Genomic DNA, 14,074 nt, shown 5'->3' on the forward strand with positions numbered 1-14,074 from the left:
AATATTGTTAATAGTTTGCAACTATAACAATATCATTTTCAGAGGACGATGGTAGTGCCGAAGTTGGACGAAGACAAAGACTTAAGACAATTATAATTATTGTTATAGATATAGGTAAATACAAATACATATAATATCCTGCAATTGCAACGAATTATTAATAAATATTATTCTTAATCTCTGATAGATTTAATTTAATAATTTATATAATAGTTAATATAGTGGATTATCGATTATTCGTTAAACACCAGACTAAAGCCTTGTATATCTTGTATGTATCTAATCGATGTATGGAAAAATGTTGTATTTTTTTTTTTTTTTTTGTAAAATAAAAACGAAAAATGAAAAATTTTAATTTTCTTACATTTTTGTACACTGTACATATTGTGTATGTATATATTTTATTATGTAATACTGTAATGCAGCGGTTCCCAAACTTATTTTTCCGTGGTTCCTTTTTTTTTTTTGACCCAATTTAGCCACGGTGCCCTGCTGTGAATAACACGAAAGACGTAACAAAAAAATACTCATTGATAGCCAATTTTACTTAGAAAGTGCTAGCGGTGTCCCTAGGGCACCGCGGTGCACAATTTGGAAACCACTGCTGTAATGTATAATTTAAAAAAATCTTTGAAATTTTTTACAATAAATCTAAATTAAAATCATTATAATATTCGTACTTCGTAGTACATAATATACAATATATTATAATACCAGAAAGTTTGTATAGGAATGTGGGTCAGGCATATTTTATACATTAAAGGCTAGATATACCAATTGACAATTATATATTTTTACTTTTGCTAATTATTAATAATTTAAGTATTATTTTTAGTTGTGTATTAATATTTTAAATAGAGCATTGAGTTGTTGTGAATAGTGTCTGTAAAGTTCTTAAATTAACTAACTTTAAAATACCTGAAGTTAAATAATTAATTTTATAATGAATTTTTTAATACAATTCATAAAAAGTCAATACATAAACATAATGAAAAAAATATCTTCTTATTCACATATTATATTTCACACATTTTTAGAGGTAGGCATTTAGTTAAATTACAATAAGACAATTTATCAAAAAATCGAAAAATTATCGATACAAACTAAAAATGTTGTTTGATTAGATATTAGTATGTTTGTCCGTGTGTCTGTTTTTCCATTAGATCCAAATTTTTGTTTAATTATGCTTTGTCTTTGAGCATATATAGGCTATCAATGAATGCTTTTTTAAAATTGTTTGGTCTTTTAGAGTATTAAGTCCATAACTCTTGTTTATAGGTAATTTTTAATACTAACTACTATAAGTGCCGTGGGACTTGGGACTTAATACTCCTAATTTTAGATATAATTTAGTCTATAAAATGTATTCATATACCAGATAAAAATTAAATCTAAAAAAACCTTAAATTTTATTATTTTTTAAATTAAATATTTTAGTTATTCATTTTTATACTTCATATTATTCGATATAAATTTTATAGTTTATATAAAGTGTTTATATATTACATTATACATCACGATTAAGTTCGTTATGAAAAATCTTAGATAAGCAATAATAATAATAATAACAGACAATTACCAATTTCTCCATGTTTTGCTTTACTAAGTTTCGTTTTTCTGAATTCAAATTTCAATATTATACTTTTCTAAATCTATATTGTTGAGATATTATTTCGGAACTATGCTTTTTTGAAATTTTGAATCGTATTATACTTTTCAATATTTGATTTTTTGAGTGTTGCAATCCGTGACGCGTATGTTAATAAAACTATGAAGCTCACGATAATTCGCAATTGCGATTAATATCGAATGTAGTTAGTCTTAGATTTAGAGACTACTATAATGCTGTCACCTGCAACATTGGATAGATAGACCCCAACATCCCCAGTATACGTATAAATTTATTGAAATTTCGGTGATAATGTGTTGATACGAAAACAAAAAAAAAAAAAAATACGTGAATGCGCGTGTGAAATGTAAATTTTTACTCATTTACATAATATACATTATCAAGGCGTTCGCGATTACGGCAGTGGCAGGTCAATGCCGTCATATGGTCAGGGGGCCAGGAGGGGTTGAACTGTGGAAGTGTATACGGTGAGGGGATACGGTGAGTTCAAATGTCGGTCGACCAACTGCCATTGACCCAATACAATAAACAACACGACGCGGCTCAGGTCTTAGACCCCGCGGTGCGTGTTTTGGATGAGCGAACGACCGACCGGGGACTTATAGAGACTGAGAAACAGATAACAACGATAATCGTTATTTGTAAATAATTGTATTATTGAATATTAATAATGTGGCTGGCGAATGATGATCATAAAAATGGTAAAGGACAGCGATACTGCGTTCGATTGAGACGCCATGATTGAAATAGAGTAGATAGACTGAAAATAATCATAGTAAATAAAACGTAAAACGTATTATATGATCTGCGATAATCGTAATTATGTTGATCCGTACCATTGACCATAGTTATACAAAAATACGGTCACCCAAACCGATGTGACAAAAAAAACGCACTGGGATTGCACTATGATAATATAGACTGGGTCCAATATTTCAATATAATATATATACAGATGCGGTTTTTACACCGGTTTGGACCAATGTATTTCAAGTTATACAAAATAGTTATCCGTCCTGTTGTCATCATTGAAGTCAACTGTGAACTGTCATACGCCCAAGATCCAAGGCCCCCCATACATAGACTTTTATATACTACACTATCATTGCCGAGTTGCTGGAAAATTCAAGGAATCAATCCTGGATAGGTCATAAATTCATGATTCACTGTTGATTCATTAAATGTGCTGCCATACTCGGCCATAGTGACATAAATGCCAGCCAAGCAATAATTAGATAGGTGTACTTGTAAAATATAAATATTTATTAATACAAAATATAAGCATTTCTGCTTTGAATACGACGGCTAACTTCAATCAAAATAACCATTGTCTATTTGTATATTTATACATAATATAAGACGACTATCCGTCTGTCTAGTTATTTGTATACAGTATTGAGTATACCTATTATATCCAATATTCATATTCTACGGGTATGCGTATGATAGGTGGGCACAGAATAAAATATTAATAAAAAATTTCATATTTTATTCCGTTTCCGTAACAATATGACCTTATCGTAAACCACGATGATACGCGTTATCATGTCGGCGAAACAGGACCGTGATTTTATTATTACCGTAATAATTATTATGATTATCATCATCGTATTCTATTTGTCATCATCGACGTCGTAGCTATATCGGTAATCGGTATCGCCATTCGCCAATTCGCCAGTCGTTACTCGTTAGTTCCTGTGTGATATTTTGATGTATTTAATTAAAGTCTTTAAGTTCGCTCGAAAGACATAATAATATTTTGTACGTCCAACCCAATACAGCCGGCTGACAGTGTACGAGAAAATCGTAACGAATCCATAGTATAGATCTTGTACTATCGTAAGTTTTGAAATTAGGTCTTTATCGTGTTTTCATCTCCCTCCTCCATTACCTCGATGACATCCCCACTCATCGAATATTTTTATTTTTTACCTTCGCCTCCCGTCTGGTCGGACAAGAAAGAACGACAGAATCTAAGCAAGCAGGACGTGCAATAGGTGTAAAACGTTACTTGTTGAGAGAAAAGGTGAACACTGAACAGGTTATGTGAGAGAGACAGAAACGAAAAAAAAAAATCGAAACAACAGACGAATTTTGTCTACTGACATAAGTACGTGCATAGGTTACACTTGATCCTGCCCGTACGGCGTCCGACCCGCCGCCGCTGATTCACTGGCGTCCGAGTTTATTATAATAAAAAACAATAGTTCAGTCGAATTAGCAACAGAAGCAGTGCATAAAATTTAAAATTCAAATGCTAATTTCAGTGTCAAGTTGAAGGCGTCATCGAAATCCGTTTCATTATTTTTTCGTGAGTATCTCGTGAATATTATGAGTTAGAGTTAAACATTTTTAATTGACCGTCATTATTTTATTAGTGGAGATAGGTATATAGGTAACTAAAAAACAAACAAAACAAAGAGTATTCGACTGATGCTTGTAGACAGGTAAGTGATTCAATTTGTTTTCCAAGAATTTTTCTATCTTTCTGACGGTTATTGCTGGTTTTTTACGTCAACATTGTTTGGTAAAATCAAAATGTTAGCATCATAGGTCATTGTTTGGGGATTGATTAACTGTCTATACTGTCCAAGTAGCGTGCTGCTTTTGGTTTTTGATTCTTTTTAAAGTTATTATAATATCTTAGTTTCTTACTGAATAACTGAGTCTCCTGTTTATTCTTTGTTGATTAAGTTATATTCAACTTTGTTTTATCATTTGTTTAAATATTTATTTTTTGACCTTAATTGTTTCTTTTCTTATTTAGGTACCTATACCTAATTACTCTGTATTTGTAACAGATTTATTGGGATCTTATACTTATATCTTATATGTTTCTGTAACTTCTGTATTATAAAAATATTAAAACACGAATCAATGCTTTAATTTGTGAAGTTAAACTAGAATTTTAACTTGATTTGTTTGTTAATAACTTTTTTATAGCTTGTTAGTTCATTATTATTTAACAGTAATTTTTTTAATTAATTGCATTGATATAAATAAGTTAAATCTATAAAGTATATATTGATTGTTTAACAAGATTCAGATTTTGTTGTTAGAGTAATTGTGTATAGAACTTTCAAACGGAACACCTGTATATTAGTGAATACTATTTATCTAAGTTAAATATTACAAAATATTGATCTAATGTGTTTTTTGTTTATTTTATTTTAGATATTGTAATAAACTTTAATCACTATGCCTCCATATAATTCTATAAAAAGCCTACAATCTTTAGCATTAGAACAGACATGTAAATACATATTAAACATAACTAACAATATGAAAAAAGATGTAAATGGATCGCGAGAATATTTTATCAATAATGTTCATGCTTGGGCAAGAACCAAAATTCTGGACTATACAAAAAATCTACTGTAAGACAATATTTAAATTAATTATCAAACTTTTATATGAAGTAGTGATAAGAATAAATTATTTTGTAATAAATACTGAACAAGAAATTCTTATTTATAAATCTAAGTTTTCAGTTGGATTACACTTATGCTGGGTTGTATGAACAATAATTATTAAACATTTAATGAATCTATAATGAGCTAATAGTCTCTTAAACATGATTTAGAAACCCATGGTTGGTCTATTCAATTTTATTGAATCATTAAATTAATCAATTTTTCATGCAACCTGATTATCTCTTAGCTAGCCTTTTAAACTATTTTATAAAACTAGATTTTGAACCGTATTATTATCATTTATTAATCATAGACTATAATTTAGGGATAATGGAGAAAAAGATAATGAAATTTGGGGCGAACTCAACTGTGTAATGATTGACTCAGATCCATACATAAAAATATTGAGTGTTAAACTTAGTATTTGGTTAATAATATTAAATGCCATGTTGGATATTGGAGTTGCTCGATTACCACCTTTGTTTCTCCACGGAGGAATGGAATTAGAATTCCAAGAGTTTGTTTCTATATTGAACCGTAACAATACTCATCTCAAAGAACTGTCTGTGACCTTTCAAGTGAGAACATTGGAACTTATGCATTTTAAACATTATTGATATCTGATTGCTTAAAATTTTTTTGTAGATGTCAAGTAAAAATAATTATACTCCTGCAGTGTACGCTTCAATGTATAACCTTCAAAAAACATTTCATGAAGGCTTGGCTTCAAAACTTGTTCATTTAAAACTCGGTTTTATTTGTGATAATGCAATATTGAAAACTATCGGTGAACATGCTTTGTGTTTAAAACATTTAGATGTATCTGGTTCATGGAATGTTGATGAAGCTGGAATCAAACAACTATTGTTTAAAGTAAAGATAATTGTTTATAACCCGTCATACATTATGGAGTTTAATGTGGATAATATGTTTTTAGAAAGATGTGTATGTGGAAACAATCAACGTATCAAACGAAATGCTTTGTCAAAATCTCAGCCATATGTATGATAATAAGTCATTTTTGAATAACTGTTGTTTTACTCTGGAAGAATTGCGAATTCAGGATACAAATACAGAAGACGCTAGTTTACTAATGATAATTGCATGTGTAAAGAGCCTAAAAGCCTTAGGCGGTTTCCTCTACTTTAGGTAAAAAAATAACAACCATAATATTTTTTTAATAACGAAAATAAATAAAACACTTGGATTTTAGGAACATTGGTGATGCTTTGGTAACTGTATGGGAGAACTCTCCCAAGCCACGGATATTCCAGTTGACCGAATTGTATGATATGCAGTTGACAGGCAAGAAAATAGCTGCACTTAAGGAATGTCTACCATATCTAAAAAAACTGTACACCCGACTGTCATGTGTTTGTACACCTGAAGATTTTGCGGATCCAGAACAGGGATCAATGTTTTGGGGCCGCGTACAAACATTAACTATTGATCTTGATTACATGATGAATTTTCATTTTATCAATTTTGTGTTTAACTATGGTCGTAATTTATCTGAACTCACTATTCTTGATCAGGTATACATCATTAAAAATGTATATATTCATAAGCGTGCGCACAGGGGGGGGGCTGGGTAGACTGTGGCACACCCTGCGAGCTGTACCGAAATTTTTTACATAGTAATACATATTCTAAACATAACGATTTATGATTTTTCAAAATTCATAAAACATTAAATAGGTAGGTGAAAAATAACTGATACACAATGATAATAAATAATAATAAAATAAATGTCATTTAAAAATAAAAATGATTACATATTATATCTTATTACCATTATAGATTGCGAAATTGTATTAAACTGAGTTGGCAATTACAATATTTCTTATTTAATTAAAAAAAAATATGTATCTGTTTTAATCATATGAATGATTTATGCCTTAAATAGTGAGTGATTATGAGTAGGTAAATTAAAGTATTTAACATTTTAATTGTTTCTTCCATCAGAGTTCAGGTTTCTTAATATTTATTAGCCCCCCCTCCACAAATATCTGCGCACGCCTATGTATATGTTTATATTATATTGTAACATTATCATACAATTTTAGCTATTATTGCACATTTTCATACATTAGTAAAAGGATAATATTATTTCTAGGAAGCTGATATAGATGTGGCAAAGCTCTTAGCAAGTTGCCCAAATCTATTAGTGCTTAAAGGATTTTTACATATTTTTGAAATGCCTGTTGGAAAGTTTACCAAACTGAAGTCAATTGAATTACACATGCCTACTGTTGAAACAATTAATTGGTTTTTCGAAAACAGCCCTTGCTTAGAAGAAGCCAAGGTATGTTTTTACTACTAGAATAAATTATATGAAATATAAGTGTTTAACTACAGTACAATAGTATAGTATAGTATAGTTTTCAATTATTATGACAGAACTTTCGATGAATGAGTTTTGATGCCAAACTTTCATGAAATATTTTTTCAAGGAAGATTATACATTAAAGTGTTATTGCTTTTACTTTAAATCTGAAAAATAATATTAGGCAATCAGATATCAATGTTCAAAATGTATAAGATTTAATATGTAATGTAAATATGTATATGTAAAGACTTAAGAGATATATTGAGTTGCATGAAAAATTGATTAGTTTAATGAACAAATCCTGAACCACCTAATTAGGTTTAAGGGACTTTTAGCTCACTATTGATTCATTAAATGTTTAGTGATTGTTTGTGTAATCCAGTATCAGAGTTATCTAACATGAAACTTGGATTTATAAATTAAAATTTCTTGTTCGGGATTTATCACTATTTAATATACAAATCTGAAATTTAAAATTAATTTTCAGTTATATAGTGATTCAAGACACCTTTATTGGAATACACAAGTTTTTGAAAGACCGCCATTAATCATGTGCAATAATCTTAAAAGATTGGAGATTTCGTTCAATGATGAACATCCGATTGTAAGTTGTAACCTTAAAAATATAATCTTCAACACTTTATAGTATATGATTTTATTAATTTATTTGCAGACTAACCACCAGACAGTTATAAAATTCATTGAAAAATGTTCAAAACTTCAACATTTAGGACGACTAGACAAATGGAACTTGGACAAGAAATTTGTTAAACAAGTAAAATTATATATAAAAAAGATGAACTATGAGCTTAACATTTACTAGATGATAATGTTTACATTTTCTGATAAGACTGATAAATTACTAGATCTTAAATTATGTTAACTTTCCTTTTATATTGTTAACTTTCTGTATGATATTATAAGGTATTTTTATATTAGCTGTATATTTAAAAACTTTAATTGTGTAATTTTTTAACTTAAATAACTTCACTGTGATGTATTTTGAAATTAATGATTTAACAACTAAGTATGTATGTATATTTTCATAACAACATGATGAAAATATAATAATAACAATAAATATATTATATAAATTCTAGGTAAATTTTTTATTGAAAAATAAAATAAATATGTTATATTATTTAATATGTATGTAATTGTAATACAAATAATTATATTACGATATTATCTATTATATAATTGGCGATCTGATACAAGTTTCCTGTGATTTTGTATATATATTTATAATAAATTACATTGTTTTTGTTTACACAACTCTAAATTAGAAGTTATCATTTTTTGACAGTTTCAGGCCATATTTCTATAACAATATTTTTTATTTTGTGTATTACAATTAGTAATTTTTTTTCTATAAATAGTAAAGATTGTAATCCAATAGTTACAATTTATTTAAAGCTTTAACGCTTGAAAAGTTTATTAAAAAAAATTGTACTGGCATTAAATTTTCAGACATTATGTGTTCAACTTTTAAACATTTGAATGTGCTTTTATTCTCATTTGTGGTCTCAGCTGACAAACTGACTGTGTTATGATATTTGTGTCATTTGGATATACTATCAAACTAACCTGGCTACAAAAGAATTTGTAAGGTTAGATAAATATAAGCATAAATTGGCCATTTGATAATTCAGCTATTTTTACCTATCCAAAACATAGTGCAAATTCTTTGAAACTTGTCCACCAAAATGTTCTAGACCCTTCTCTTATAATTACCAGATTACAAATTATCTCAGCCGTGGTTCTTTCAGTGGGTAGGCCTGGGCATACCAACTTTTCTCCAATAATAAGTGTTTTATATCGTACGAATGTGTCATTTATACCAAATCACCAAATTAATGTTACAAATTGTAATATGTATCAAATATTCATAATAAATAATTATAAAATATGTAGCTATGTTATGTTAAACTAACAACAACTTAAAGCCTACCCAGAAAAAAATGTTTAGCAACGCCACTGTTCTTTGAACTTTATGAATTTGATCGTCATGTTCAAAAGTAGAGTATTCAAAATTTTAAAATCTTGCAAAGGCAAATTTATTTTAAAGGAACAATTAAAGGTTAATTCATACGTTCTACTACACATTTTGATAGAGTACTACAATATATACTATATAACTATTATGAAACCAACTATATATCCTTTTTTCACAGTACATTTTTAATTATTATATAGGACATAGGAAATTATTACAGAAAAGAATACCAAGATCCTTAATTTGTGAAACTTTATTTAAATGTTCATTTTCGATAGTTAAGTATGTCATTTTGATACATTTATTCCTTATTTATTTATTTACTAATTATAAAATTGTACAATATATTGACAGTTTTTATAATCACTTTCTCTCTTTTTACTATATAACATAACTTTAGATCATCTTCTAAAGGAAAAGTTTTTTTAGTGTTAACTAAGCATAGGTAATAACAATAAATAAAAGTAAAAGCTCTTCGATATCAATATGTCTAAGTATAAATACTAAAATAAATTGGACATCAATATTATTATGTTAATTCTTTCTTAAGTCTGTATATATTTACAGTATCATTTTTTTTAAGTAGAATCTAATTCATTATATTACATAAACAAAGTACAAACATATATTATACAACTATACAACACATAACATTAACTTGTATAATTTCCAATTAAATATATCTTATTTTATTAATAATAAATATCAGTGTTAAGCTTAAGAGTGAATTATTTTATTAATCATATAATCGTAATTATTTTATTAAATTTTCTTTAAACATTAAGCAACATGATGATAATTTTGTTTTAAGCAAAATGGCTCTAGATGAATGTCTGTTGAATGCAATAAATATAAAATCCAGTGTTAAAACTATTATTGTTAGTTCAAAAGAAGAAAATATCGTAGAAATTCAGACATTTGTGGCTTATATATTGTTCTATCTAAAATTTAAGAAAAGCTGAAAAGGCAATAAATGTAAAAGCAAAATATGGACCAAAATTGTTGATTTTCCAAACTTGATAGTTTTCCAAACTGGGAGATATTTGTTAATAAAGCATAATATAAAGAAGGGAAGGAACATAAAAAAATATTAATACTTCACATTTGGTAATTTTAAGACGTTTGGTGGTTTGGTCATTTGAGTAATATTAATAATTAAATAATAGTTAATTTTAATGATTTTATCAATATTCATCATGAATTACAGAATAGACTGAATAGTGAATAGGGTAAATACCGTAAATAGTAAATAGTAAATTATTAAATTATTAATTAATATACAATCAATAATAATATAATGTAATATACAATTACAGATATACAAAAATACTTATTTTTATATATTTGTGTATACAATATACATTATATCATAGAGCACGAATTAAGATAATTAAGTATATCTTAATTCGTGTCATAGAATTAGAGTAAGTACTTTATGCATTATATTGTATTTAAATATCTAATATTACTCTATGATATCACTACAGATTTATAAAACTGTTAACATGATAACTGATAAGCTGATAAGGCTTGCATAATTACATATTAGATTAATGTAGGTAATTCTCATTTCTTTCAAATACTAAGGTATAAGATATTATTATCATCAGATCACCAGATCATCTATTTATGTTAATAACTTAAAAATAATATTTGTTTAATAAATTTATCATATTTTACATTTTGTTTGATACATATTGATATATTTTAAGATGTCAACAGAAATTACATATTAATGAGAATTAAACTATTCCAATGAAGATAAACGAGAAAAATTTATCTGCGTATTCGACATCGACGTCACCAGTGGACAAAGAAGGATGGCTTTGCAAACGAGGAGAACTCAATAAAGGCTACCAGAAAAGATGGTTTGTTCTTAAAGGCAACTTGCTTTTTTATTTCGACAGGAAAAGTGATAAGGAGCCGCTCGGTGTTGTCATATTGGAAGGATGCAGTATTGGTATATTGTGTTAATTCTTTACTATTAACTGTGTTGGTATTGAATGCATTTATTGTTTATGTTGTTCTTTAGAGTTGGCCGAAAATGATGACCAGTTCAGTTTTAAAATTATTTTTCATGGTCCTAATAATAGGAGCTATATATTGGGAGCCGATAGTCAGGAGTCAATGGAACAGTGGATGAAGTCATTGGCTTGTGCCAGTTATGATTATATGAAATTTATGGTGGCTGATTTACAAAGACAACTTAAAGAACTGGAAGGTATTATTAATATTAATCTTTAACATTATTAAGAATAATTCTAGTGATGGTACAAATACTCTTTATTCTGTTCACTGAAAGAATGTGGAATGAATATTATTTTCCATAATAATAGTAGTTGACAGCTGAGTTTTCCTAAAATCCTAAGTAGCAGAAGAGTCCAAATCATAAAATTGTATTATCATGATTCTAAATTTTTAACCACAAACTTCGATTATTTTCTATATTATGGTTAAACAGAAACTTAATAGATTTAATTTGTAATTTATTATTAATATTAGAGAAAACAATTTTGAATTAAAACAATGTTTTTAAAAGGAAATGTTATTTTATTTTTATTAACTTCATGATTTTTAATTCCAAGAAAAAATGTACAAAACCAATTTTTATCCTGTTGATACTTCTTATTATAATGGGTAAATTCTCGTGTAGAAAATATTTTAATTACCTATTCACTTAGTGAATTTATTGAAATTTAAATTTAAATATTAAAAAAAAATATAATTTTATAGTTTATGACTGCTAGACTTAATGGGTTTCACTTAGTGAATTTTAATTTTTAAAATTTAATTCTTACATTCTATAACTTTAAAAATGTGTGATTACTTTATAAACAAATAAAAAAAGGTGGGCAAGTGGATATTTATCTGCTGTATAGCAGAGATGGAGATTAGGTCACTATAATGGATGGGTTAAATTTGAATGCAATGACAGGTATCATTGTATACGAAAAACGATCCTGAACGGAGATGATTTGTCAGTCAATGTAATTAGTAAGATATATTATAGTATTACCTATATTTTAATTGTAGTATATCGTTATTTTACTCTATTTCATAAAAAATAAATTTCATACGCTCATAAAATGTTTTCCATATTGACGCTAGAATTTTTTTTTACAGTTACTTGAATGAAAACTTATGGATAACCTTGTATTATAACTTGTGTAAATCAGAAAAATTTTATGAATTTTCAACTTCAAAATTCCTTGCTAATTTTCGTGATTTTGATATATTTCGTAAGCATTTGAACTTTAAATGCTTATAAACAAAATTTGTGACTAACGATTTTTGATTTTTTTACTACAATAAAAACAACTTATAATAATTTTGTATTAAATTTTAAAGATTTTTAGGAAAGCCAAATTTTTTTATCGGCATTTCATCAAAAAAAATTTAGAAAAATTGAAAATTTCAATGGTCTATAAATAGTTTAAAAAAAAATTCTAAATATTTGAAAATTTAATCATAAACAGATAATGCTAATACATATAAACATTTGGTGAATATTTCAAGTATTTACAATGATTCGTTTTTGAGTTATAGCAAAATCAAAACATCAATTTTGTCAAGTGGTTATGCGTAAAAATTCCCGTTTTTCCGTTACTTTTTCAGGGTTTTTCTTGATGCTTTTGAAAACTACTAGACATTTTTTACTTTTGACCCCCCAAAAAACCAATTAGATTCAATTTCCTTTTGAAAGAGGGGCTGAGGTCAAAAATCAAAGCACTACTATTACTACTCCAAAACGTGATAACAGACACAAAAATAAAAATAAAAACACACCATCGTAAAATCAATACATTCATCACTCCGTTCAGAATCTAAAATAGGTCACTTTTTAGTAAAAAATAACCTGGTAAACTGATATTATTTATCATTGTTTAATAAAATGTTTTTTTTTTTTACATCTCTGTATATAGAATCGCCTGCTCGAGTAACTCTTCAAGTACCAAATAACCAAACATCACAAAAAAAAGAATCTAGTGGACAATCATCGCCGCAGCCACCTCCAAGAGGTCGTAATAATCCTTTTAATAAGCCAATCAATAGTCATCAATCTCCTCAGCGTAAAGATATAGTTTCGCTTCGGAAGACATTCAAAGAGCTACATAACCAACTTGGTAGACCTATACTTAGAGATAGGAATGAATGGAGGTTTGGATTAATGAAACAAGAATTAAACACTCAAGAACCGCTCATTACATTATGATATGTTCTATAATTTTTGTTGTATAATGTTATTTTATGTTTATTCTATGATTTTATTTGTTTGGGATTTTTTGTGTTAATCTTTACGGCTCTTTACGTAACAGATTTCTTTATTTACTATAATATACAGTTTATTTTTTATCCATATTTGCTGTTTTGTATTAACATCAAAGTTATCAACATAAAATGTATACAATACTATAATAAATAACAGGAAACATAAGTAATAAATATTAATACTACATAGTAAGCTTTATAATAGAACAATTAACTGGGCATTTTAATTAGTTTATGTATCTTTATCACAGTAATCACACTATTAAAATGAATGTATTCACATCTACTTAACAATTACTATCTGCCTACCACAACGAGACAAGAAGTAGGGTTTATTAATAATATGATTCATAGCAGTGTTTTCCAAAATTTTTTTACTCAACACTCCTTTTTTAAAAATCTTACATTGGCCTATCCCCAGAACATGAAAAATTTTT

General features: G+C 27.5%; 2 protein-coding genes across 5 annotated transcripts; both read left to right on the forward strand.

The window, feature by feature from the left end:
- Positions 1 to 3,243: 3,243 nt before the first annotated feature.
- LOC113558819 lies at positions 3,244 to 8,355 on the forward strand. 4 transcript variants are annotated; one of them, XM_026964384.1, is made up of 10 exons: positions 3,244 to 3,941; positions 4,009 to 4,077; positions 4,805 to 5,007; positions 5,369 to 5,621; positions 5,689 to 5,916; positions 5,981 to 6,192; positions 6,257 to 6,578; positions 7,160 to 7,348; positions 7,860 to 7,976; positions 8,046 to 8,354. In XM_026964384.1, the coding sequence occupies exons 3-10, from the start codon at positions 4,829 to 4,831 to the stop codon at positions 8,193 to 8,195; spliced, it is 1,650 nt and encodes a 549-aa protein (XP_026820185.1). In that variant the 5' UTR covers positions 3,244 to 3,941; positions 4,009 to 4,077; positions 4,805 to 4,828; the 3' UTR covers positions 8,196 to 8,354. The 4 variants fall into 4 exon arrangements, with proteins under 4 accessions (XP_026820185.1, XP_026820177.1, XP_026820193.1 ...); XM_026964376.1 differs by having other exon boundaries at positions 3,244 to 4,077; XM_026964392.1 differs by lacking the exon at positions 4,009 to 4,077.
- A 2,566-nt stretch (positions 8,356 to 10,921) lies between these two features.
- LOC113548625 (sesquipedalian-1-like) lies at positions 10,922 to 13,727 on the forward strand. Its single transcript, XM_026949595.1, has 4 exons — positions 10,922 to 10,955; positions 11,081 to 11,328; positions 11,401 to 11,589; positions 13,292 to 13,727. The coding sequence occupies exons 2-4, from the start codon at positions 11,124 to 11,126 to the stop codon at positions 13,579 to 13,581; spliced, it is 684 nt and encodes a 227-aa protein (XP_026805396.1). The 5' UTR covers positions 10,922 to 10,955; positions 11,081 to 11,123; the 3' UTR covers positions 13,582 to 13,727.
- The last annotated feature ends 347 nt before the right edge of the window (positions 13,728 to 14,074 follow it).

The sequence above is a fragment of the Rhopalosiphum maidis genome, chromosome 1 (assembly GCF_003676215.2).
Source record: "Rhopalosiphum maidis isolate BTI-1 chromosome 1, ASM367621v3, whole genome shotgun sequence".
NCBI lineage: Eukaryota > Metazoa > Arthropoda > Insecta > Hemiptera > Aphididae > Rhopalosiphum > Rhopalosiphum maidis.

Bases quoted from the DNA above. Each gene is read 5' to 3' on its own strand.
- LOC113558819 (XM_026964376.1), top strand. From the start codon at position 4,829: ATGCCTCCATATAATTCTATAAAAAGCCTACAATCTTTAGCATTAGAA. The intron at 5,622-5,688 runs GTGAGAACATTG...ATTTTTTTGTAG, and splicing joins AACTGTCTGTGACCTTTCAA to ATGTCAAGTAAAAATAATTA. The intron at 6,579-7,159 runs GTATACATCATT...TATTATTTCTAG, and splicing joins AACTCACTATTCTTGATCAG to GAAGCTGATATAGATGTGGC.
- LOC113548625 (XM_026949595.1), top strand. From the start codon at position 11,124: ATGAAGATAAACGAGAAAAATTTATCTGCGTATTCGACATCGACGTCA. The intron at 11,329-11,400 runs GTATATTGTGTT...GTTGTTCTTTAG, and splicing joins ATTGGAAGGATGCAGTATTG to AGTTGGCCGAAAATGATGAC. The intron at 11,590-13,291 runs GTATTATTAATA...CTCTGTATATAG, and splicing joins ACAACTTAAAGAACTGGAAG to AATCGCCTGCTCGAGTAACT.